Source organism: Scyliorhinus torazame, unplaced genomic scaffold (genome assembly GCF_047496885.1).
Source record: "Scyliorhinus torazame isolate Kashiwa2021f unplaced genomic scaffold, sScyTor2.1 scaffold_243, whole genome shotgun sequence".
NCBI lineage: Eukaryota > Metazoa > Chordata > Chondrichthyes > Carcharhiniformes > Scyliorhinidae > Scyliorhinus > Scyliorhinus torazame.
The window spans coordinates 1-23,500 of NW_027307970.1; the positions used below are offsets into that span (position 1 = coordinate 1).

Here is a 23,500-nt window from a genome sequence, read left to right on the forward strand (position 1 = left end):
AACACCCCCTTTACCTCGCCCTTTACCCCCATTAACTCCCCCTTTACCCCCATTAACTCCCCCTTTACCCCCATTAACTCCCCCTTTACCCCCATTAACTCCCCCTTTACCCCCATTAACTCCCCTTTACCCCATTAACTCCCCCTTTACCCCCAGTAACACTCTCTTTACCCCATTAACTCCCCCTTTACCCCCATTAACTCCCCCTTTACCCCCATTAACACCCCCTTTACCCCCATTAACACCCCCTTTACCCCCATTAACTCCCCCTTTACCCCCATTAACTCCCCCTTTACCCCCATTAACTCCCCTTTACCCCAATAACTCCCCCTTTACCCCATTAACTCCCCCTTTACCCCATTAACTCCCCCTTTACCCCCACTCACACCCCATTCCCTCCAATACTCACATTGAAGGTAGCCAGTGCCTCAGACACACTCTTCTCAATAAAGTTGTTGTTAATCCTGCGAGACGGATGCTCGTTGAAAACGGAGTTCATCAGGGCGATCTTGGCGGCGCTGCGTCGGGCCTCTGCTTTGGTCGGACACAACTGTGGGAACCACAATCACAGCTCAGCCACTGGGCAAGCGGCCCGCGGGGGGCACGAGGATTTGCACATCCCAGACCCCCAGCTCGCCCCGCGATGCCCCCCTCCTCGCACTGCCACCCCTCCTCGCCCCAGTCCCCCTCCTTGCACTGCCACCCCGCTCCTCGCACTGCCAACCCCCTCATCGCACTGCCGTCCCCCCTCCTCGCCCCAGTCCCCCTCCTCGCACTGCCACCCCCCTCCTCGCCCCAGTCCCCCCTCCTCGCACTGCCAACCCCCTCCTCGCACTGCCACCCCCCTCCTCGCACTGCCGTCCCCCCTCCTCGCCCCAGTCCCCCTCCTCGCACTGCCATCCCCCCCTCCTCGCACTGCCAACCCCCTCCTCGCACTGCCATCCCCCTCCTCGCCCCAGTCCCCCCTCCTCGCACTGCCATCCCCCTCCTCGCCCCAGTCCCCCCTCCTCGCACTGCCATCCCCCCTCCTCGCACTGCCACCCCCCTCCTCGCCCCAGTCGCCCCTCCTCGCACTGCCACCCCCCTCCTCGCCCCAGTCCCCCCTCCTCGCACTGCCATCCCCCCTCCTCGCACTGCCACCCCCCTCCTCGCCCCAGTCCCCCCTCCTCGCACTGCAACCCCCTCCTCGCCCCAGTCCCCCTCCTCGCACTGCCATCCCCCCTCCTGGCCCCAGGCCTCCCTCCTCACACTGCCACCCCCCCTCCTTGCACTGCCACCCCCCTCCTCGCACTGCCACCGCCCTCCTCGCCCCAGTCCCCCCTCCTCGCACTGCCATCCCCCCTCCAGGCCCCAGTCCCCCTCCGCGCACTGCCACCCCCCTCCTCGCCCCAGTCCCCCCTCCTCGCACTGCCATCCCCCCTCCTCGCACTGCCACCCCCCTCCTCGCCGCAGTCCCCCTCCTCGCACTGCCATCCCCCCCTCCTCGCACTGCCATCCCCCCCTCCTCGCCCCAGTCCCCCTCCTCGCACTGCCATCCCCCCTCCTCGCCCCAGTCCCCCTCCTCGCACTGCCATCCCCCCTCCTCGCCCCAGTCCCCCTCCTCGCACTGCCATCCCCCCTCCTCGCACTGCCACCCCCTCCTCGCACTGCCACCCCCCCTCCTCGCACTGCCACCCCCCCTCCTCACACTGCCACCCCCCCTCCTCGCACTGCCACCCCCCTCCTCGCACTGCCACCCCCCTCCTCGCACTGCCACCCCCCTCCTCGCACTGCCACCCCCTCCTCGCCCCAGGCCCCCTCCTCACACTGCCATCCCCCCTCCTCGCACTGCCACCCCCCCTCCTCGCACTGCCATCCCCCCTCCTCGCCCCAGTCCCCCTCCTCGCACTGCCACCCCCCTCCTCGCTCCAGTCCCCCTCCTCACACTGCCACCCCCCTCCTCGCACTGCCACCCCCCCTCCTCGCACTGCCATCCCCCCTCCTCGCCCCAGTCCCCCTCCTCACACTGCCAACCCCCTCCTCGCCCCAGTCCCCCTCCTCGCACTGCCATCCCCCCCTCCTCGCACTGCCAACCCCCTCCTCGCACTGCCATCCCCCTCCTCGCCCCAGTCCCCCCTCCTCGCACTGCCATCCCCCTCCTCGCCCCAGTCCCCCCTCCTCGCACTGCCATCCCCCCTCCTCGCACTGCCACCCCCCTCCTCGCCCCAGTCGCCCCTCCTCGCACTGCCACCCCCCTCCTCGCCCCAGTCCCCCCTCCTCGCACTGCCATCCCCCCTCCTCGCACTGCCACCCCCCTCCTCGCCCCAGTCCCCCCTCCTCGCACTGCAACCCCCTCCTCGCCCCAGTCCCCCTCCTCGCACTGCCATCCCCCTCCTGGCCCCAGGCCTCCCTCCTCACACTGCCACCCCCCCTCCTTGCACTGCCACCCCCCTCCTCGCACTGCCACCGCCCTCCTCGCCCCAGTCCCCCTCCTCGCACTGCCATCCCCCCTCCAGGCCCCAGTCCCCCTCCGCGCACTGCCACCCCCCTCCTCGCCCCAGTCCCCCCTCCTCGCACTGCCATCCCCCCTCCTCGCACTGCCACCCCCCTCCTCGCCGCAGTCCCCCTCCTCGCACTGCCATCCCCCCCTCCTCGCACTGCCATCCCCCCCTCCTCGCCCCAGTCCCCCTCCTCGCACTGCCATCCCCCCTCCTCGCCCCAGTCCCCCTCCTCGCACTGCCATCCCCCCTCCTCGCCCCAGTCCCCCTCCTCGCACTGCCATCCCCCCTCCTCGCACTGCCACCCCCTCCTCGCACTGCCACCCCCCCTCCTCGCACTGCCACCCCCCTCCTCACACTGCCACCCCCCCTCCTCGCACTGCCACCCCCCTCCTCGCACTGCCACCCCCCTCCTCGCACTGCCACCCCCCTCCTCGCACTGCCACCCCCTCCTCGCCCCAGGCCCCCTCCTCACACTGCCATCCCCCCTCCTCGCACTGCCACCCCCCCTCCTCGCACTGCCATCCCCCCTCCTCGCCCCAGTCCCCCTCCTCGCACTGCCACCCCCCTCCTCGCTCCAGTCCCCCTCCTCACACTGCCACCCCCCTCCTCGCACTGCCACCCCCCTCCTCGCACTGCCATCCCCCCTCCTCGCCCCAGTCCCCCTCCTCACACTGCCAACCCCCTCCTCGCCCCAGTCCTCCTCGCACTGCCATCCCCCCTCCTCGCACTGCCACCCCCCTCCTCGCACTGCCACCCCCCTCCTCGCACTGCCACCCCCCTCCTCACACTGCCACCCCCCTCCTCACACTGCCACCCCCCTCCTCGCCCCAGTCCCCCTCCTTGCACTGCCACCCCCCTCCTCGCCCCAGTCCCCCTCCTCGCACTGCCACCCCCCTCCTCGCACTGCCACCCCCCTCCTCGCCCCAGTCCCCCTCCTCACACTGCCACCCCCCTCCTCGCACTGCCACCCCCCTCCTCGCCCCAGTCCCCCTCCTCGCACTGCCACCCCCCCTCCTCGCACTGCCACCCCCCTCCTCACACTGCCACCCCCCTCCTCGCTCCAGTCCCCCTCCTCGCACTGCCACACCCCTCCTCGCTCCAGTCCCCCTCCTCGCACTGCCATCCCCCTCCTCGCACTGCCACCCCCCTCCTCGCACTGCCACCCCCCTCCTCGCACTGCCACCCCCCTCCTCGCCCCAGTCCCCCTCCTCGCACTGCCACCCCCCTCCTCGCTCCAGTCCCCCCTCCTCGCACTGCCACCCCCCTCCTCGCACTGCCACCCGCCTCCTCGCACTGCCACCCCCCTCCTCGCACTGCCACCCCCCTCCTCGCACTGCCACCCCCCTCCTCGCACTGCCACCCCCCTCCTCGCACTGCCACCCCCCTCCTCGCACTGCCACCCCCCTCCTCGCACTGCCACCCCCCTCCTCGCTCCAGTCCCCCTCCTCGTACTGCCATCCCCCCTCCTCGCACTGCCACCCCCATCCTCACACTGCCACCCCCCTCCTCGCTCCAGTCCCCCTCCTCGCACTGCCATCCCCCCTCCTCGCACTGCCACCCCCCTCCTCGCACTGCCACCCCCCTCCTCACACTGCCACCCCCCTCCTCACACTGCCACCCCCCTCCTCGCCCCAGTCCCCCTCCTCGCACTGCCACCCCCCTCCTCACACTGCCACCCCCCTCCTCACACTGCCACCCCCCTCCTCGCCCCAGTCCCCCTCCTCACACTGCCACCCCCCTCCTCGCACTGCCACCCCCCTCCTCACACTGCCACACCCCTCCTCGCTCCAGTCCCCCTCCTCGCACTGCCATCCCCCTCCTCGCACTGCCACCCCCCTCCTCGCACTGCCACCCCCCTCCTCGCTTCAGTCCCCCTCCTCGCACTGCCATCCCCCCTCCTCACACTGCCATCCCCCCTCCACGCACTGCCACCCCCCCTCCTCGCACTGCCATCCCCCCTCCTCGCCCCAGTCCCCCTCCTCGCACTGCCACCCCCCTCCTCGCTCCAGTCCCCCTCCTCACACTGCCACCCCCCTCCTCGCAATGCCACCCCCCTCCTCGCACTGCCATCCCCCCTCCTCGCCCCAGTCCTCCTCGCACTGCCATCCCCCCTCCTCGCACTGCCACCCCCCTCCTCACACTGCCGTCCCCCTCCTCGCCCCAGTCCCCCTCCTCACACTGCCAACCCCCTCCTCGCCCCAGTCCTCCTCGCACTGCCATCCCCCCTCCTCGCACTGCCACCCCCCTCCTCGCACTGCCACCCCCCTCCTCGCACTGCCACCCCCCTCCTCACACTGCCACCCCCCTCCTCACACTGCCACCCCCCTCCTCGCCCCAGTCCCCCTCCTTGCACTGCCACCCCCCTCCTCGCCCCAGTCCCCCTCCTCGCACTGCCACCCCCCTCCTCGCACTGCCACCCCCCTCCTCGCCCCAGTCCCCCTCCTCACACTGCCACCCCCCTCCTCGCACTGCCACCCCCCTCCTCGCCCCAGTCCCCCTCCTCGCACTGCCACCCCCCTCCTCGCACTATCACCCCCCTCCTCGCTCCAGTCCCCCCTCCTCGCACTGCCACCCCCCTCCTCGCACTGCCACCCCCGTCCTCGCACTGCCACCCCCCCTCCTCGCACTGCCATCCCCCTCCTCGCACCAGTCCCCCTCCTCACACTGCCATTCCCCTCCTCGCACTGCCACCCCCCTCCTCGCACTGCCACCCCCCTCCTCGCTCCAGTCCCCCCTCCTCGCACTGCCACCCCCCTCCTCGCACTGCCACCCCCGTCCTCGCACTGCCACCCCCCCTCCTCGCACTGCCACCCCCCTCCTCGCTCCAGTCCCCCTCCTCGTACTGCCATCCCCCTCCTCGCTCCAGTCCCCCTCCTCGTACTGCCATCCCCCCTCCTCGCACTGCCACCCCCATCCTCACACTGCCACCCCCCTCCTCGCTCCATGCCCCCTCCTCGCACTGCCATCCCCCCTCCTCGCACTGCCACCCCCATCCTCGCACTGCCACCCCCCTCCTCGCACTGCCACCCCGCTCCTCGCACTGCCACCCCCCTCCTCACACTGCCACCCCCCTCCTCGCCCCAGTCCCCCTCCTCGCACTGCCACCCCCCTCCTCACACTGCCACCCCCTCCTCACACTGCCACCCCCCTCCTCGCCCCAGTCCCCCTCCTCACACTGCCACCCCCCTCCTCGCACTGCCACACCCCTCCTCGCTCCAGTCCCCCTCCTCGCACTGCCATCCCCCCTCCTCGCCCCAGTCCCCCTCCTCACACTGCCACCCCCCTCCTCGCACTGCCACCCCCCTCCTCGCACTGCCATCCCACCATCTCGCTCCAGTCCCCCTCCTCGCACTGCCACCCCCCTCCTCGCACTGCCATCCCACCATCTCGCCCCAGTCCCCCTCCTCGCACTGCCATCCCCCCATCTCGCTCCAGTCCCCCTCCTCGCACTGCCACCCCCCTCCTCGCTCCAGTCCCCCTCCTTGCACTGCCACCCCTCTCCTCGCCCCAGTCCCCCTCCTTGCACTGCCATCCCCCCTCCTCGCCCCAGTCCCCCTTGTCGCACTGCCACCCCCCTCCTCGCCCCAGTCCCCCTCCTTGCACTGCCATCCCCCCTCCTCGCCCCAGTCCCCCTTGTCGCACTGCCACCCCCCTCCTCGCCCCAGTCCCCCTCCTCGCACTGCCATCCCCCCTCCTCGCCCCAGTCCCCTCTTCTCGCACTGCCATCCACCCTCCTCGCTCCAGTCCCCCTCCTCGCACTGCCATCCCCCCTCCTCGCCCCAGTCCCCTCTTCTCGCACTGCCATCCCCCTCCTCGCCCCAGTCCCCCTCCTCGCACTGCCACCCCCCCTCCTCGCACTGCCACCCCCCTCCTCACACTGCCACCCCCCTCCTCGCTCCAGTCCCCCCTCCTCGCACTGCCATCCCCCTCCTCGCCCCAGTCCCCCTCCTCACACTGCCATCCCCCTCCTCGCACTGCCACCCCCCTCCTCGCACTGCCACCCCCCTCCTCGCCCCAGTCCCCCTCCTCGCACTGCCACCCCCCTCCTCGCTCCAGTCCCCCCTCCTCGCACTGCCACCCCCCTCCTCGCACTGCCACCCCCCTCCTCGCACTGCCACCCCCCTCCTCGCACTGCCACCCCCCTCCTCGCTCCAGTCCCCCCTCCTCGCACTGCCGTCCCCCTCCTCACACTGCCACCCCCCTCCTCGCTCCAGTCCCCCCTCCTCGCACTGCCACCCCCTCCTCGCACTGCCACCCCCTCCTCGCACTGCCACCCCCCTCCTCGCACTGCCACCCCCCCTCCTCACACTGCCACCCCCCCTCCTCACACTGCCACCCCCCTCCTCGCCCCAGTCCCCCTCCTCGCACTGCCATCCCCCTCCTCGCTCCAGTCCCCCTCCTCGCACTGCCATCCCCCCTCCTCGCACTGCCATCCCCCCTCCTCGCACTGCCACCCCCCTCCTCGCACTGCCACCCCCCTCCTCGCACTGCCACCCCCCTCCTCGCACTGCCACCCCCCTCCTCACACTGCCACCCCCCTCCTCACACTGCCACCCCCCTCCTCGCCCCAGTCCCCCTCCTCGCACTGCCACCCCCCTCCTCACACTGCCACCCCCCTCCTCACACTGCCATCCCCCTCCTCGCCCCAGTCCCCCTCCTCACACTGCCACCCCCCTCCTCGCACTGCCACCCCCCTCCTCGCTCCAGTCCCCCTCCTCGCACTGCCACCCCCCTCCTCGCTTCAGTCCCCCTCCTCGCACTGCCATCCCCCCTCCTCGCCCCAGTCCCCCTCCTCGCACTGCCATCCCCCTCCTCGCACTGCCATCCCCCCTCCTCGCCCCAGTCACCCTCCTCACACTGCCACCCCCCTTATCGCCCCAGTCCCCCTCCTCGCACTGCCATCCCCCCTCCTCGCACTGCCACCCCCCTCCTCGCACTGCCACCCCCCTCCTCACACTGCCACCCCCCTCCTCGCCCCAGTCCCCCTCCTCGCCCCAGTCCCCCTCCTCGCACTGCCATCCCCCTCCTCGCCCCAGTCCCCCTCCTCACACTGCCACCCCCCTCCTCGCACTGCCACCCCCCTCCTCGCCCCAGTCCCCCTCCTCGCACTGCCACCCCCCTCCTCGTTCCAGTCCCCCTCCTCGCATTGCCACCCCCCTCCTCGCCCCAGTCCCCCTCCTCACACTGCCATCCCCCCTCCTCGCTCCAGTCCCCCTCCTCGCACTGCCACCCCCCTCCTCGCCCCAGTCCCCCTCCTCGCACTGCCACCCCCCCATCTCACTCCAGTCCCCCTCCTCGCACTGCCACCCCCCTCCTCGCTCCAGTCCCCCTCCTCGCACTGCCACCGCCCTCCTCGCCCCAGTCCCCCTCCTCGCACTGCCACCGCCCTCCTCGCCCCAGTCCCCCTCCTCGCACTGCCACCCCCCTCCTCGCTCCAGTCCCCCTCCTCGCACTGCCATCCCCCCTCCTCGCCCCAGTCCCCCTCCTCGCACTGCCACCCCCCTCCTCGCCCCAGTCAACCTCCTCGCCCCAGTCCCCCTCCTCGCCCCAGTCCCTTCTCCTCGCCCCAGTCCCCCCTCCTCGCACTGCCATCCCCCCTCCTCGCCCCAGTCCCCCCTTCTCGCACTGCCACCCCCCAGCTCGCCCCAGTCAACCTCCTCGCCCCAGTCCCCCTCCTCGCCCCAGTCCCCCCTTCTCGCACTGCCATCCCCCCTCCTCGCCCCAGTCCCCCTCCTCGCACTGCCACCCCCCTCCTCGCACTGCCATCCCCCCTCCTCGCCCCAGTCCCCCCTTCTCGCACTGCCATCCCCCCTCCTCGCCCCAGTCAACCTCCTCGCCCCAGTCCCCCTCCTCGCACTGCCACCCCCCTCCTCGCACTGCCATCCCCCCTCCTCGCCCCAGTCCCCCCTTCTCGCACTGCCATCCCCCCTCCTCGCCCCAGTCAACCTCCTCGCCCCAGACACCCTCCTCGCACTGCCATCCCCCCTCCTCGCCCCAGTCCCCACTCACCCACACCCTGCCCTCACCCACACCCTGCCCTCACCCACACCCTGCCCTCACCCACACCCTCCCCTCACCCACACCCTCCCCTCACCCACACCCTCCCCTCACCCACACCCTCCCCTCACCCACACCCTCCCCTCACCCACACCCTCCCCTCACCCACACCCTCCCCTCACCCACACCCTCCCCTCACCCACACCCTCCCCTCACCCACACCCTCCCCTCACCCACACCCTCCCCTCACCCACACCCTCCCCTCACCCACACACTCCCCTCACCCACACACTCCCCTCACCCACACACTCCCCTCACCCACACACTCCCCTCACCCACACTCTCCCCTCACCCACACTCTCCCCTCACCCACACCCTCCCCTCACCCACACCCTCCCCCATCCACACCCCCCTCACCCACACTCCCCTCACCCACACCCCCCTCACCCACACCCCCCTAACCCACACCCCCCTCACCCACACACCCCTCACCCACACCCCCCTCACCCAAACCCTCCCCTCACCCAAACCCTCCCCTCACCCACACACACCCTCACCCACACACACCCTCACCCACATCCCCCTCACCCACACCCCCCTCACCCACACCCTCCCCTCACCCACACCCTCCCCTCACCCACACACACCCTCACCCACACCCTCCCCTCACCCACAACCCCCTCACCCACAACCCCCCTCACCCACACCCTCCCCTCATCCACACCCTCCCCTCATCCACACCCTCCCCTCACCCACACCCTCCCCTCACCCACACCCCCCTCACCCACACCCCCCTCACCCACACCCCCCTCACCCACACCCCCCTCACCCACACCCCCCTCACCCACACCCCCCTCACCCACACCCTCCCCTCACCCACACCCTCCCTCACCCACAACCCCCCTCACCCACAACCCCCCTCACCCACACCCCATCACCCACACCCCCCTCACCCACAGACCCCCCTCACAAACACACACACCCTCACCCACATCCCCCTCACCCACACCCTCCCCTCACCCACACACACCCTCACCCACAACCCCCCTCACCCACAACCCCCTCACCCACAACCCCCCTCACCCACAACCCCCCTCACCCACACCCTCCCCTCACCCACAACCCCCCTCACCCACACCCCCTCACCCACAACACCCCTCACCCGCCCCCCCCTCACCGGCCCCCCCCTCACCCGCCCCCCCCTCACCCACACACTCACTCTCCCCCCCACCCTCCCCTCACCCTGCCCACAGACATGAGCCCTGGTGGGCGAGGCGGGCACTGTACCTGGAAGCTGCCGAAGCAGCTGCCCCCGGGCAGGGTGACGTAGCAGACGTACGGCGGGTTACTGGACGGAACCATCTCATAAACCACCAGCGCGCCGTTCCTGAGCTCGGCCCCACGGGTCTGCTTCATCTGCCAGAACTCCTGCAGCGCCTCCACCACGTTCACTGGGGGGGGAAACACAGAGAGGTCAGCCCCCCCCCGTCACCGAGACCGCAGGGGGGGGAACATAGAGAGGTCAGCCCCCCCCGTCACCCAGACCGCAGGGGGGGAAACACAGAGAGGTCAGCCCCCCCCCCGTCACCCAGACCGCAGGGGGGGAAACACAGAGAGGTCAGCCCCCCCCCCGTCACCCAGACCGCAGGGGGGGAAACACAGAGAGGTCAGCCCCCCCCCCGTCACCCAGACCGCAGGGGGGGGAAACAGAGAGGTCAGCCCCCCCCCCGTCACCCAGACCGCAGGGGGAAACATAGAGAGGTCACCCCCCCCCGTCACCGAGACCGCGGGGGGGAAACACAGAGAGGTCACGCCCCCCCCCCGTCACCCAGACCGCAGGGGGGAAACATAGAGAGGTCAGCCCCCCCCCCGTCACCGAGACCGCAGGGGGGGGAACATAGAGAGGTCAGCCCCCCCCCGTCACCCAGACCGCAGGGGGAACATAGAGAGGTCAGCCCCCCCCCCGTCACCCAGACCGCAGGGGGGGAAACATAGAGAGGTCAGCCCCCCCCGTCACCCAGACCGCAGGGGGGGAAACATAGAGAGGTCAGCCCCCCCCCCGTCACCGAGACCGCAGGGGGGAGAACATAGAGAGGTCAGCCCCCCCCCCGTCACCGAGACCGCAGGGGGGGGAACATAGAGAGGTCAGCCCCCCCCCGTCACCCAGACCGCAGGGGGAACATAGAGAGGTCAGCCCCCCCCCGTCACCCAGACCGCAGGGGGAAACACAGAGAGGTCAGCCCCCCCCGTCACCCAGACCGCAGGGGGGGAAACATAGAGAGGTCAGCCCCCCCCCCGTCACCGAGACCGCAGGGGGGGAAACATAGAGAGGTCAGCCCCCCCCCCGTCACCCAGACCGCAGGGGGGAACATAGAGAGGTCAGCCCCCCCCCCCGTCACCGAGACCGCAGGGGGGGAAACATAGAGAGGTCAGCCCCCCCCCCCGTCACCGAGACCGCAGGGGGGGAAACATAGAGAGGTCAGCCCCCCCCCCCGTCACCCAGACCGCAGGGGAAACATAGAGAGGTCAGCCCCCCCCCCCCGTCACCCAGACCGCAGGGGGAACATAGAGAGGTCAGCCCCCCCCCGTCACCCAGACCGCAGGGGGAAACACAGAGAGGTCAGCCCCCCCCGTCACCCAGACCGCAGGGGGAACATAGAGAGGTCAGCCCCCCCCCGTCACCCAGACCGCAGGGGGAACATAGAGAGGTCAGCCCCCCCCCCGTCACCCAGACCGCAGGGGGGAACATAGAGAGGTCAGCCCCCCCCCCGTCACCCAGACCGCAGGGGGGAAACATAGAGAGGTCAGCCCCCCCCCCGTCACCCAGACCGCAGGGGGGGAAACATAGAGAGGTCAGCCCCCCCCGTCACCGAGACCGCAGGGGGGAAACATAGAGAGGTCAGCCCCCCCCCCGTCACCCAGACCGCAGGGGGGGAAACATAGAGAGGTCAGCCCCCCCCCCGTCACCGAGACCGCAGGGGGGGAAACATAGAGAGGTCACCCCCCCCTCGTCACCCAGACCGCAGGGGGGAACAGACAGAGAGGTCAGCCCCCCCCCCGTCACCGAGACCGCAGGGGGGAACATACAGAGAGGTCAGCCCCCCCGCCCCCGCCCCCCCCCCCGTCACCGAGACCGCAGGGGGGAACATACAGAGAGGTCAGCCCCCCCCCCCGTCACCGAGACCGCAGGGGGGGAAACATAGAGAGGTCAGCCCCCCCCCCCGTCACCGAGACCGCAGGGGGGGAAACATAGAGAGGTCAGCCCCCCCCCCCCCCGTCACCCAGACCGCAGGGGGGGAAACATAGAGAGGTCACCCCCCCCTCGTCACCCAGACCGCAGGGGGGAACAGACAGAGAGGTCAGCCCCCCCCCCGTCACCGAGACCGCAGGGGGGAACATACAGAGAGGTCAGCCCCCCCGCCCCCGCCCCCCCCCCCGTCACCGAGACCGCAGGGGGGAACATACAGAGAGGTCAGCCCCCCCCCCCCGTCACCGGGACCGCAGGGGGGAGATCGGAACACTCCGAGCTCTTTGTATTTATTCTTCGTAAGGAATAAATATCAGAATGACATCATGGACTAGGGCGATGACTGAATTGGACAAGAGGCACTGGAAAGGCTCGTCTGAGCTGCCATGGAATCCCTACAGTCAGGCCATTCGGCCCATCGAGTCTGCACCGAAAGAGCATCCCACCCAGGCCCACTCCCCCGCCCTATCCCCGTAACCTCACCTCATCCCCACATCCCTGGAGCGGGCAATTTAGCACGGCCAATCCACCTAACCTGCACATCTTTGGACACTAAGGGACAATTTAGCACGGCCAATCCACCTAACCTGCACATCTTTGGACACTAAGGGACAATTTAGCACGGCCAATCCACCTAACCTGCACATCTTTGGACACTAAGGGACAATTTAGCACGGCCAATCCACCTAACCTGCACATCTTTGGACACTAAGGGACAATTTAGCACGGCCAATCCACCCAACCTGCACATCTTTGGACACTAAGGGACAATTTAGCATGGCCAATCCACCTAACCTGCACATCTTTGGACACTAAGGGACAATTTAGCACGGTCATTCCACCTAACCTGCACATCTTTGGACACTAAGGGACAATTTAGCACGGCCAATCCACCTAACCTGCACATCTTTGGACACTAAGGGACAATTTAGCACGGCCAATCCACCTAACCTGCACATCTTTGGACACTAAGGGACAATTTAGCACGGTCATTCCACCTAACCTGCACATCTTTGGACACTAAGGGACAATTTAGCACGGCCAATCCACCTAACCTGCACATCTTTGGACACTAAGGGACAATTTAGCACAGCCAATCCACCTAACCTGCACATCTTTGGACACTAAGGGGCAATTTAGCATGGCCAATCCACCTAACCTGCACATCTTTGGACACTAAGGGACAATTTAGCACGGCCAATCCACCTAACCTGCACATCTTTGGACACTAAGGGACAATTTAGCACGGCCAATCCACCTAACCTGCACATCTTTGGACACTAAGGGGAAATTTAGCACGGCCAATCCACCTAACCTGCACATCTTTGGACACTAAGGGACAATTTAGCACAGCCAATCCACCTAACCTGCACATCTTTGGACACTAAGGGACAATTTAGCACGGTCATTCCACCTAACCTGCACATCTTTGGACACTAAGGGACAATTTAGCACGGCCAATCCACCTAACCTGCACATCTTTGGACACTAAGGGACAATTTAGCACAGCCAATCCACCTAACCTGCACATCTTTGGACACTAAGGGACAATTTAGCACGGCCAATCCACCTAACCTGCACATCTTTGGACACTAAGGGACAATTTAGCACGGTCATTCCACCTAACCTGCACATCTTTGGACACTAAGGGACAATTTAGCACGGCCAATCCACCTAACCTGTACATCTTTGGACTGTGGGAGGAACCCCACGCAGACACGGGGAGAAAGTGCAAACTGCACACAGTCACTCGAGGCTGGGATCGAACTGGGGTCTGAGGTGCTGTGAGGCAACAGTGCTAACCACTGTCCATTTTAAGTGGATAGTTCCCCTGGTCCAGATGGCAGTCACTGGGAGAGGTTTCGTGTTTTGAGCTCAAGCAGCTCAGGATTGTAAAAGGTACGCCACGTTTAATGTAACAGAAGTTTTGGGGATGAAGTAAGAGAGAAGGTTAATGAAGGGACTATGGTGGATGCAGGGGTCAGGGAGACGATAAGAAATAGGAACAGGAGGAGCCATTCAGCCCCTCGAGACTGCTCCGCCACTGAATAGGATCATGGGTGATCTGACATTGCTCACGTCCACCTTCCTGCCCTTTCCTGGTAAGCCTGATCCCGTCATGTGAGGGTACCTTTAAGAAATGGATGTTTAAGCAATGTACCTTTAAGAAATGGAGCTGATCATATTACTGAAGTGCTGTCAGAGGGTGGGGGGGAGCTGAGCTCACTTCTGCTTTTTGAGTTTCAGTTTGAGAAGGCAGCTGGGAGTGTCTGTGTGTTTTGCTGTGAGCTGCATGAAGAAACACAGAGCTGGTCTGTTGATTCCTGCAATCCAAAGACTATAAATATATTGAATGTAACCTAATGTGCTCCTATTTTTGAAGGTTTGAAGTCTTTTGGATGTTTAAAGGAACAGTTTGAAGGATTATTTAGTGTTGTAGTCTTTTGGGGTTATCTTTGAAGTAATGGGGAATAGATATTCAATGTTTGTTTTTTAAAGATTAAAGTGAGTTCATAGAATAAACATGGTTTTGTTTTGAAAACCACTTGTCCATTTCTGCTGTATCACACCTGGAGAGTACGCCGTGTGCTATTACAAGTTGTGGGTCGGTTGAACTCCATGAAACACTTTGGGCGTTCTGTCAACCCGGAACCATAACACCCCTCACTGATCAAGAATCGATCTATTCAGTCTTAAATATACACAGGAACTCTGCCCCACACCTCGCCGTGACAAGACTCAACCCTCAGAGAGCAAACTCCTGCTCATTCTGAAATTGCCCCCCCCCCTTTATTCTGAGACTGTCCTCTGGTCCCCGACTCTCCCACGCCGGGAAATATCCTCTCGGCATTTACCCTGTCAAACCCCGTGAAGAATCCGGTATGTTTCAATGAGATCAGACCTCATTCTTCTGAATTCCATAAGGCACAGGAGCAGAATTAGGCCACTCGGCCCATCGAGTCTGCTCCGCAATTCAATCATGGCTGATATTTTCTCCTCCCCATTCTCCAGCCTTCTCTCCATAACCCCTGATCCCCCCTATTAATTGTCTGCGTGGGTTTCCTGCGGGTGCTCCGGTTTCCCGAAAGACGTGCTTGTTAGGTGAATTGGACATTCTAAATTCTCCCTCGGTGTACCTGAACAGGTGCCGGAATGTGGCGACTAGGGGATTTTCACAGTAACGTCATTGCAGTGTTAATGTAAACTTGTGACACTAATAAAGACTGCTCTTAATTCCCCAGACACACACACAGTAAAAGCGACCCTCACTGTTAACATTTTTTTAATCGACTGAAGCTTTTACTATCTGCCTTTATATTTCTAACTGGCTCGCTCTCATACTCTAATTTTTCCTCATCAATATTTTAGTCAGCCTTTGCTGGTTTTTAGAATCTGTTGTGTGCTGAGCTGATGTTACTGCTGGACAGGCCAGATCCCAGGGTGCAACCCGCCTTGATAGATCCCAACTTGAATTTTTTGTTTGGATACATGGAGAGCGGGACTGAACAAAGTCATAGGAATCAGCTGATGTACTTCGAACAAAAGAATAAAACATTTATTAAACAGGATAGGATAAATGATATTACACTATTCCTTCGTCCCAACCGTACCTCTCAAGTGCACACATGTTCATAAGGATACAAAGAATACAGCACGGGAACAGCCCCTTCGGCCCTCCAAGCTTGCGCCGATCACGTGTCCTATCTAGACCAAACGCCTGTATCCTTCAATGCTCTGTCTGTTCATGTGCCTCTCCAGATAAGTCTGAAAGGTCACTAACGTATCTGCGTCAACCACCTCACTTGGCAGTGCATTCCAGGGCACCACCACCCTCTGTGTAAAAAACCTCCCCCGCACATCGGCAGCACGGTAGCATTGTGGATAGCACAATTGCTTCACAGCTCCAGGGTCCCAGTTTCGATTCCGGCTTGGGTCACTGTCTGTGCGGAGTCTGCACATCCTCCCCGTGTGTGCGTGGGTTTCCTCCGGGCGCTCCGGTTCCCTCCCACAGTCCAAAGATGCGCAGGTTAGGTGGATTGGCCGTGCTAAATTGTCCTTGGTGTCCAAAATTGCCCTTAGTGTTGGGTGGGGATACTGGGTTATGGGGATAGGGTGGAGGTGTTGAGTTTGGGTAGGGTGCTCTTTCCAAGAGCCGGTGCAGACTCGATGGGCTGAATGGCCTCCTTCTGCACTGTAAATTCTATGATAATCTATGATAATCTCCACTGAACGTTTCCCCCCCTCACCTTGCACCTGTGCCCCCTTGTAATTGTCATTTCCGCGCTGGGAAAAAGCCTCCAACTGTTCTCCCTGTCTGTGCCCATAATAATTTTATAAACTTCTATCAGGTCGCCCCTCAGCCTCCGTCTCTCTAGGGAGAACAATCCCAGTTTATTCAATCTCTCCTCATAGCTAATACCCTCCATGCCAGACAAACAAAGAACAAACAAAGAACAAAGAAATGTACAGCACAGGAACAGGCCCTTCGGCCCTCCAAGCCCGTGCCGACCATACTGCCCGACTAAACTACAATCTTCTACACTTCCTGGGTCCGTATCCTTCTATTCCCATCCTATTCATATATTTGTCAAGATGCCCCTTAAATGTCCCTATCGTCCCTGCTTCCACCACCTCCTCCGGTAGCGAGTTCCAGGCACCCACTACCCTCTGCGTAAAAAACTTGCCTCGTACATCTACTCTAAACCTTGCCCCTCTCACCTTAAACCTATGCCCCCTAGTAATTGACCCCTCTACCCTGGGGAAAAGCCTCTGACTATCCACTCTGTCTATGCCCCTCATAATTTTGTATACCTCTATCAGGTCTCCCCTCAACCTCCTTCGTTCCAGTGAGAACAAACCGAGTTTATTCAATCGCTCCTCATAGCTTATGCCCTCCATACCAGGCAACATTCTGGTAAATCTCTTCTGCACCCTCTCTAAAGCCTCCACATCCTTCTGGTAGTGTGGCGACCAGAATTGAACACTATACTCCAAGTGTGGCCTAACTAAGGTTCTATACAGCTGCAACATGACTTGCCAATTCTTATACTCAATGCCCCGGCCAATGAAGGCAAGCATGCCGTATGCCTTCTTGACTACCTTCTCCACCTGTGTTGCCCCTTTCAATGACCTGTGGATCTGTACTCCTAGATCTCTTTGACTTTCAATACTCTTGAGGGTTCTACCATTCACTGTATATTCCCTACCTGCATTAGCCCTTCCAAAATGCATTACCTCACATTTGTCCGGATTAAACTCCATCTGCCATCTCTCCGCCCAAGTCTCCAGACAATCTAAATCCTGCTGTATCCTCAGACAGTCCTCATCGCTATCCGCAATTCCACCAACCTTTGTGTCGTCTGCAAACTTACTAATCAGACCAGTTACATTTTCCTCCAAATCATTTATATATACTACAAAGAGCAAAGGTCCCAGCACTGATCCCTGTGGAACACCACTGGTCACAGCCCTCCAATTAGAAAAGCATCCCTCCATTGCTACCCTCTGCCTTCTATGGCCTAGCCAGTTCTGTATCCACCTTGCCAGTTCACCCCTGATCCCGTGTGACTTCACCTTTTGTACTAGTCTACCATGAGGGACCTTGTCAAAGGCCTTACTGAAGTCCATATAGACAACATCTACTGCCCTACCTGCATCAATCATCTTAGTGACCTCCTCGAATAACTCTATCAAGTTAGTGAGACACGACCTCCCCTTCACAAAACCGTGCTGCCTCTCACTAATACGTCCATTTGCTTCCAAATGGGAGTAGATCCTGTCTCGAAGAATTCTCTCCAGTAATTTCTATTTTTTAAGACACCCAACACCTCGTCTTTTTGGATCACAATGTGACCCAGGCTATCTACACCCCCTTCTCCAGACTCTTTGGTGAATACTGATGCAAAGTATTCATTTAGTACCTCGCCCATTTCCTCTGGCTCCACACATAGATTCCCTTGCCTATCCTTCAGTGGGCCAACCCTTTCCCTGGCTACCCTCTTGCTTTTTATGTACGTGTAAAAAGCCTTAGGATTTTCCTTAACCCTATTTGCCAATGACTTTTCATGACCCCTTCTAGCCCTCCTGACTCCTTGCTTAAGTTCCTTCCTACTTTCCTTATATGCCACACAGGCTTCGTCTGTTCCCAGCCTTTTAGCCCTGACAAATGCCTCCTTTTTCTTTTTGACGAGGCCTACAATATCACTCGTCATCCAAGGTTCCCGAAAATTGCCGTATTTATCTTTCTTCCTCACAGGAACATGCCTGTCCTGTATTCCTTTCAACTGACACTTGAAAGCCTCCCACATGTCAGATGTTGATTTGCCCTCAAACATCCGCCCCCAATCTATGTTCTTCAGTTCCCGCCTAATATTGTTATAATTAGCCTTCCCCCAATTTAGCACATTCATCCTCGGACCACTCTTATCCTTGTCCACCAGTACTTTAAAACTTACTGAATTGTGGTCACTGTTACCGAAATGCTCCCCTACTGAAACATCTACCACCTGGCCGGGCTCATTCCCCAATACCAGGTCCAGTACCGCCCCTTCCCTAGTTGGACTGTTTACATATTGTTTTAAGAAGCCCTCCTGGATGCTCCTTACAAACTCCGCCCCGTCTAAGCCCCTGGCACTAAGTGAGTCCCAATCAATATTGGGGAAGTTGAAGTCTCCCATCACCACAACCCTGTTGTTTTTACTCTTTTCCAAAATCTGTCTACCTATCTGCTCCTCTATCTCCCGCTGGCTGTTGGGAGGCCTGTAGTAAACCCCCAACATTGTGACTGCACCCTTCTTATTCCTGATCTCTACCCATATAGCCTCACTGCCCTCTGAGGTGTCCTCTCGCAGTATAGCTGTGATATTCTCCCGAACAAGTAGCGCAACTCCGCCTCCCCTTTTACATCCCCTCTATCCCGCCTGAAACATCTAAAATCTGGAACGTTTAGCTGCCAATCCTGCCCTTCCCTCAACCAGGTCTCTGTAATGGCAACAACATCATAGTTCCAAGTAGTAATCCAAGCTCTAAGTTCATCTGCCTTACCCGTAATGCTCCTTGCATTAAAACATATGCACTTCAGACAACATCCTGGTAAACCTTTTCTGCACTCTCCCCAAAGCCTCCACGTCCTTCTGGTAGTGGGGTGACCAGAATTGGACACCGTATTCCAAATGTGGCCGAACCAACATTCTATGTAGCATTATTTTCGAGCTTTTATACTCGATACCCCGTCCTATGAAGGCAAGCATGCCATAAGCTTTCTTTCCCACCATTTCCACCTGTGCTGCCACTTTTAAGGATCTGTGGACCTGCACACCCAGATCGCTGTGTCTCTATGGTCCTGATGGTTCTGCCATTTAATTTCTAGCTCCCGCCTGAGTTGGATCTACCAAAATGCATCACCTCGCATTTGTCCGGGTTAAATTCCACCTGCCATTTTTGCAGCCTCTCTATATCCTGTTGTATTCTCTGACAATCTTCATCACGAACCGCAACTCCTGCAGTCTTAGCATCATCCGCAAGTTATCAGCCCGCTGCTCTAATGTTCACAATAAGTTTGCAGGCGACACGGAAACGGGTTGTGGTAAATAGCCGAGGACAGCCTTGGGTTACAGGAGGATTGTTTTTTTCAGATTGTTTTAATTAAAGGTTTTTTCAACCAGAATTTTTACATAACGGAAAAATAAACGAAAAATATTGAACAAAACTAGGTGGCTGTTATCATTATACAAAACGAAGGGACACAGATCAACAACTCATTCCCGGTTTTCCAGTTCCCGTTATCCCGTTCCCGACATTCCCGTTCCCAATTTTCCCGTTCCAGATATTCCCGTTCCAGATATTCCCGTTCCAGATATTCCCGTTCCAGATAGTCCCATTCCCAGTTTTCCCATTCCCGGTATTCCCATTTCCAGTTCTCCCATTCCTGGTTTTCCGGTGTCCCGTTCCCGGTATTCTCGTTCCCGGTTTTCCCGTTCCCGGCATTCCCGTTCCCGGCATTCCCTTTCACGGCATTCCCAATATTACTGTTCCCGGTATTCTCATTCCTGGTTTTCCCATTCCCGATTTTCCCGTTCCCGGTTTTCCCGTTCACGGTTTTCCCGTTCCCGGTATTCACATTCCCGGCTTTCCTGTTCCCGGTACTACTGGTTTCCCCATTCCCAGTATTCCCATTCACGATATTCCCATTCCCGGTATTCCCATTCCCAATATTCCCATTCCCGGTTTTCCCGTTCCCGGTTTTCCCGTTCACGGTTTTCCCGTTCCCGGTATTCACATTCCCGGCTTTCCTGTTCCCGGTACTACTGGTTTCCCCATTCCCAGTATTCCCATTCACGATATTCCCATTCCCGGTATTCCCATTCCCAATATTCCCATTCCCGGTTTTCCCGTTCCCGGTTTTCCCGTTCCCGGTTTTCCCGTTCACGGTTTTCCCGTTCCCGGTATTCACATTCCCGGCTTTCCTGTTCCCGGTACTACTGGTTTCCCCATTCCCAGTATTCCCATTCACGATATTCCCATTCCCGGTTTTCCCGTTCCCGGTATTCCCATTCCCAATATTCCCATTCCCGGTTTTCCCATTCCCGGTTTTCCCGTTCACGGTTTTCCCGTTCCCGGTATTCACATTCCCGGCTTTCCTGTTCCCGGTACTACTGGTTTCCCCATTCCCGGTATTCCCATTCACGATATTCCCATTCCCGGTTTTCCCGTTCCCGGTATCCCATTCCCAATATTCACATTCCCGGTTTTCCCATTCCCGGTTTTCCCGTTCCTCCTGGCTTTCCCATTCCCGGTTTTCCCGTTCACGGTTTTCCCGTTCACGGTTTTCCCGTTCCCGGTATTCACATTCCCGGTATTCCCATTCCCGGTTTTCCCATTCCCGGTTTTCCCGTTCACGGTTTTCCCGTTCACGGTTTTCCCGTTCCCGGTATTCACATTCCCGGTTTTCCCATTCCCGGTTTTCCCATTCCCGGTATTCCCGTTCCCGGTGTTCCCGGTTTTCCCATTCCCGGTATTCCCGGTATTCCCGTTCCCGGTGTTCCCGGTTTTCCCGGTGTTCCCGGTTTTCCCATTCCCGGTTTTCCCATTCCCGGTATTCCCGGTTTTCCCTCGTACCTCTGCCATACCCCTGCGTGTGTTTGGCGAAACTCTTGACCACGGCCTCCACCGCCTCCCTCAGCACCGCGCGGCTCCGCTCATCAGGCCCGGCGGGGCCGGGTCCCAGCGCAGAGCCCGGAGAGGCCGCCGCTCCGGGCAGGGGGCCGCCAAATGGAGCTGCGGGAGAGGGCGGCTGGGCCCGAACCGACTCCATCAGGCAGAGGGGAGAGTGCGCATGCCCGGGTCCGGCCCCGCCCCCAGGGCGGACCCCGCCCCCAGGGGAGCCCCGCCTCCAGCCCTGAGATAGTCCATCAGAGGGAGGGGGAGAGTGCGCATGCCCGGGCTCGGCCCCGCCCCCAGGGGAGCCCCGCCTCCAGCCCTGAGATAGTCCATCAGAGGGAGGCGGAGAGTGCGCATGCCCGGGCTCGGCCCCGCCCCCAGGGGAGCCCCGCCCCAGGGGAGCCCCGCCTCCAGCCCTGAGAAAGTCCATCGGAGGGAGGGGGAGAGTGCGCATGCCCGGGCTCGGCTCCGCCCCCAGGGGAGCCCCGCCTCCAGCCCTGAGAAAGTCCATCAGACAGAGGGGAGAGTGCGCATGCCCGGGTCCGGCCCCGCCCCCAGGGGAGCCCCGCCTCCAACCTTGAGAAAGTCCATCGGAGGGAGGGGGAGAGTGCACATGCCCGGGTCCGGCCCCGCCCCCAGGGACAGCCCCGCCTCCAGCCCTGAGAAAGTCCATCAGAGAGAGGGGGAGAGTGCGCATGCCCGGGTCCGGCCCCGCCCCCAGGGACAGCCCCGCCTCCAGCCCTGAGAAAGTCCATCAGAGAGAGGGGGAGAGTGCGCATGCCCGGGTCCGGCCCCGCCCCCAGGGAGAGCCACGCCTCCAGCCTTGAGAAAGTCCATCAGAGAGAGGGGGAGAGTGCGCATGCCCGGGTCCGGCCCCGCCCCCAGGGAGAGCCCCGCCCTCACCCATGAGAAAGTCCATCACAGAGAGGGGGAGAGTGCGCATGCCCGGGCCCGCTCCGCCCCCAGCCCGGACAGAGTCCATTCGAGAGAGGGGGCGTGCGCATTCCCGGTCTCGGCCCCGCCCCCAGGCAGGACAGAGTCCATTCGGGAGAGGGGGAGTGCGCATGCCCGGGCTTGGCCCCACCCCCAGGCCGGAGAGAGTCCATCAGAGAGAGAGGGGGAGTGCGCATGCCCGGGCTCGGCCCCGCCCCCAGCCCGGAGATAGTCCATCAGAGAGAGAGGGGGAGTGCGCATGCCCGGGCTCGGCCCCGCCCCCAGCCCGGAGATAGTCCATCAGAGAGAGAGGGGGAGTGCGCATGCCCGGGCTCGGCCCCGCCCCCAGCCCGGAGATAGTCCATCAGAGAGAGAGGGGGAGTGCGCATGCCCGGGCTCGGCCCCGCCCCCGCCCCCAGCCCGGAGATAGTCCATCAGAGAGAGAGGGGGAGTGCGCATGCCCGGGCTCGGCCCCGCCCCCAGCCCGGAGATAGTCCATCAGAGAGAGAGGGGGAGTGCGCATGCCCGGGCTCGGCCCCGCCCCCAGCCCGGAGATAGTCCATCAGAGAGAGAGGGGGAGTGCGCATGCCCGGGCTCGGCCCCGCCCCCAGCCCGGAGATAGTCCATCAGAGAGAGAGGGGGAGTGCGCATGCCCGGGCTCGGCCCCGCCCCCTGGATTCAGAGCGGGGAGAGTGCTGCCCGGGCCGGGCTGTGTCTGCGCCGCTGAGCGGCCTCCCCGCGCCGTGTGTCCGGGTGATGATGCCGGGCGCTCGGGGCCGGCCCCCGCCTCCTGTGGCTCTGAGCCCGGAGCTGCTGGCCATGGGCAAGGGGGAGAGTCTGCCTCCTCCCACCCTGCAGCCCGGACCCACATACCCGGTAAGGCCGCCCTCACCCCACCCTCACCCCCACCCTTCACCTCACCCTGACCCCTCACACTGCCACTCACCCCCGACCCTGACCCCTCACCCCCGACCCTGACCCCTCACCCCCGACCCTGACCCCTCACCCCCGACCCTGACCCCTCACCCCCGACCCTCACCCCTCACCCCTCACCCCCGACCCCTGACCCCTCACCCCCGACCCTGACCCCTCACCCCCGACCCTGACCCCTCACCCCCGACCCTGACCCCTCACCCCCGACCCTCACCCCTGACCCCTCACCCCCGACCCCTGACCCCTCACCCCCGACCCTGACCCCTCACCCCCGACCCTGACCCCCCGACCCTGACCCCTCACCCCCGACCCTGACCCCTCACCCCCGACCCTGACCCCTCACCCCCGACCCTGACCCCTCACCCCCGACCCTGACCCCTCACCCCCGACCCTGACCCCTCACCCCCGACCCTCACCCCTGACCCCTCACCCCCGACCCCTGACCCCTCACCCCCGACCCTGACCCCTCACCCCCGACCCTGACCCCCCGACCCTGACCCCTCACCCCCGACCCTGACCCCTCACCCCCGACCCTGACCCCTCACCCCCGACCCTGACCCCTCACCCCCGACCCTGACCCCTCACCCCCGACCCTGATCCCTCACCCCCGACCCTGATCCCTCACCCCCGACCCTGACCTCTCACCCCCGATCCTGACCCCTCACCCCCACCCTCCACCTCACCCCGACCCCTCACCCCCACCCCGACCCCTCACCCCCACCCCGACCCCTCACCCCCGACCCCTCACCCC

General features: G+C 62.7%; 2 protein-coding genes across 3 annotated transcripts in view; one reads left to right on the top strand and one right to left on the bottom strand.

Annotated features, from left to right (window-relative positions):
- Positions 1-409: 409 nt before the first annotated feature.
- LOC140405799 (LIX1-like protein) lies at positions 410-21,061 on the bottom strand (the record flags this gene model as incomplete). The annotated part of the gene is made up of 3 exons (XM_072494230.1): positions 20,842-21,061; positions 9,765-9,928; positions 410-550 (listed from the first exon to the last, which is right to left on the bottom strand). Coding segments are annotated over exons 1-3 (501 nt in total), but the record flags the coding sequence as incomplete, so codon positions are not given.
- A 1,307-nt stretch (positions 21,062-22,368) lies between these two features.
- Positions 22,369-23,500, top strand: part of LOC140405800 (DNA-directed RNA polymerase III subunit RPC7-like) — a 189,758-nt gene continuing 188,626 nt past the window's right edge. For both annotated transcript variants that reach the window (XR_011938764.1, XM_072494231.1), the window contains exon 1: positions 22,369-22,692. Coding sequence is in view for 1 of the 2 variants with exons in the window: in XM_072494231.1 (XP_072350332.1) it covers positions 22,402-22,692 (291 nt within the window). In the remaining variant the exon portion in view is untranslated. The remainder of the gene's footprint in view (positions 22,693-23,500) is intronic.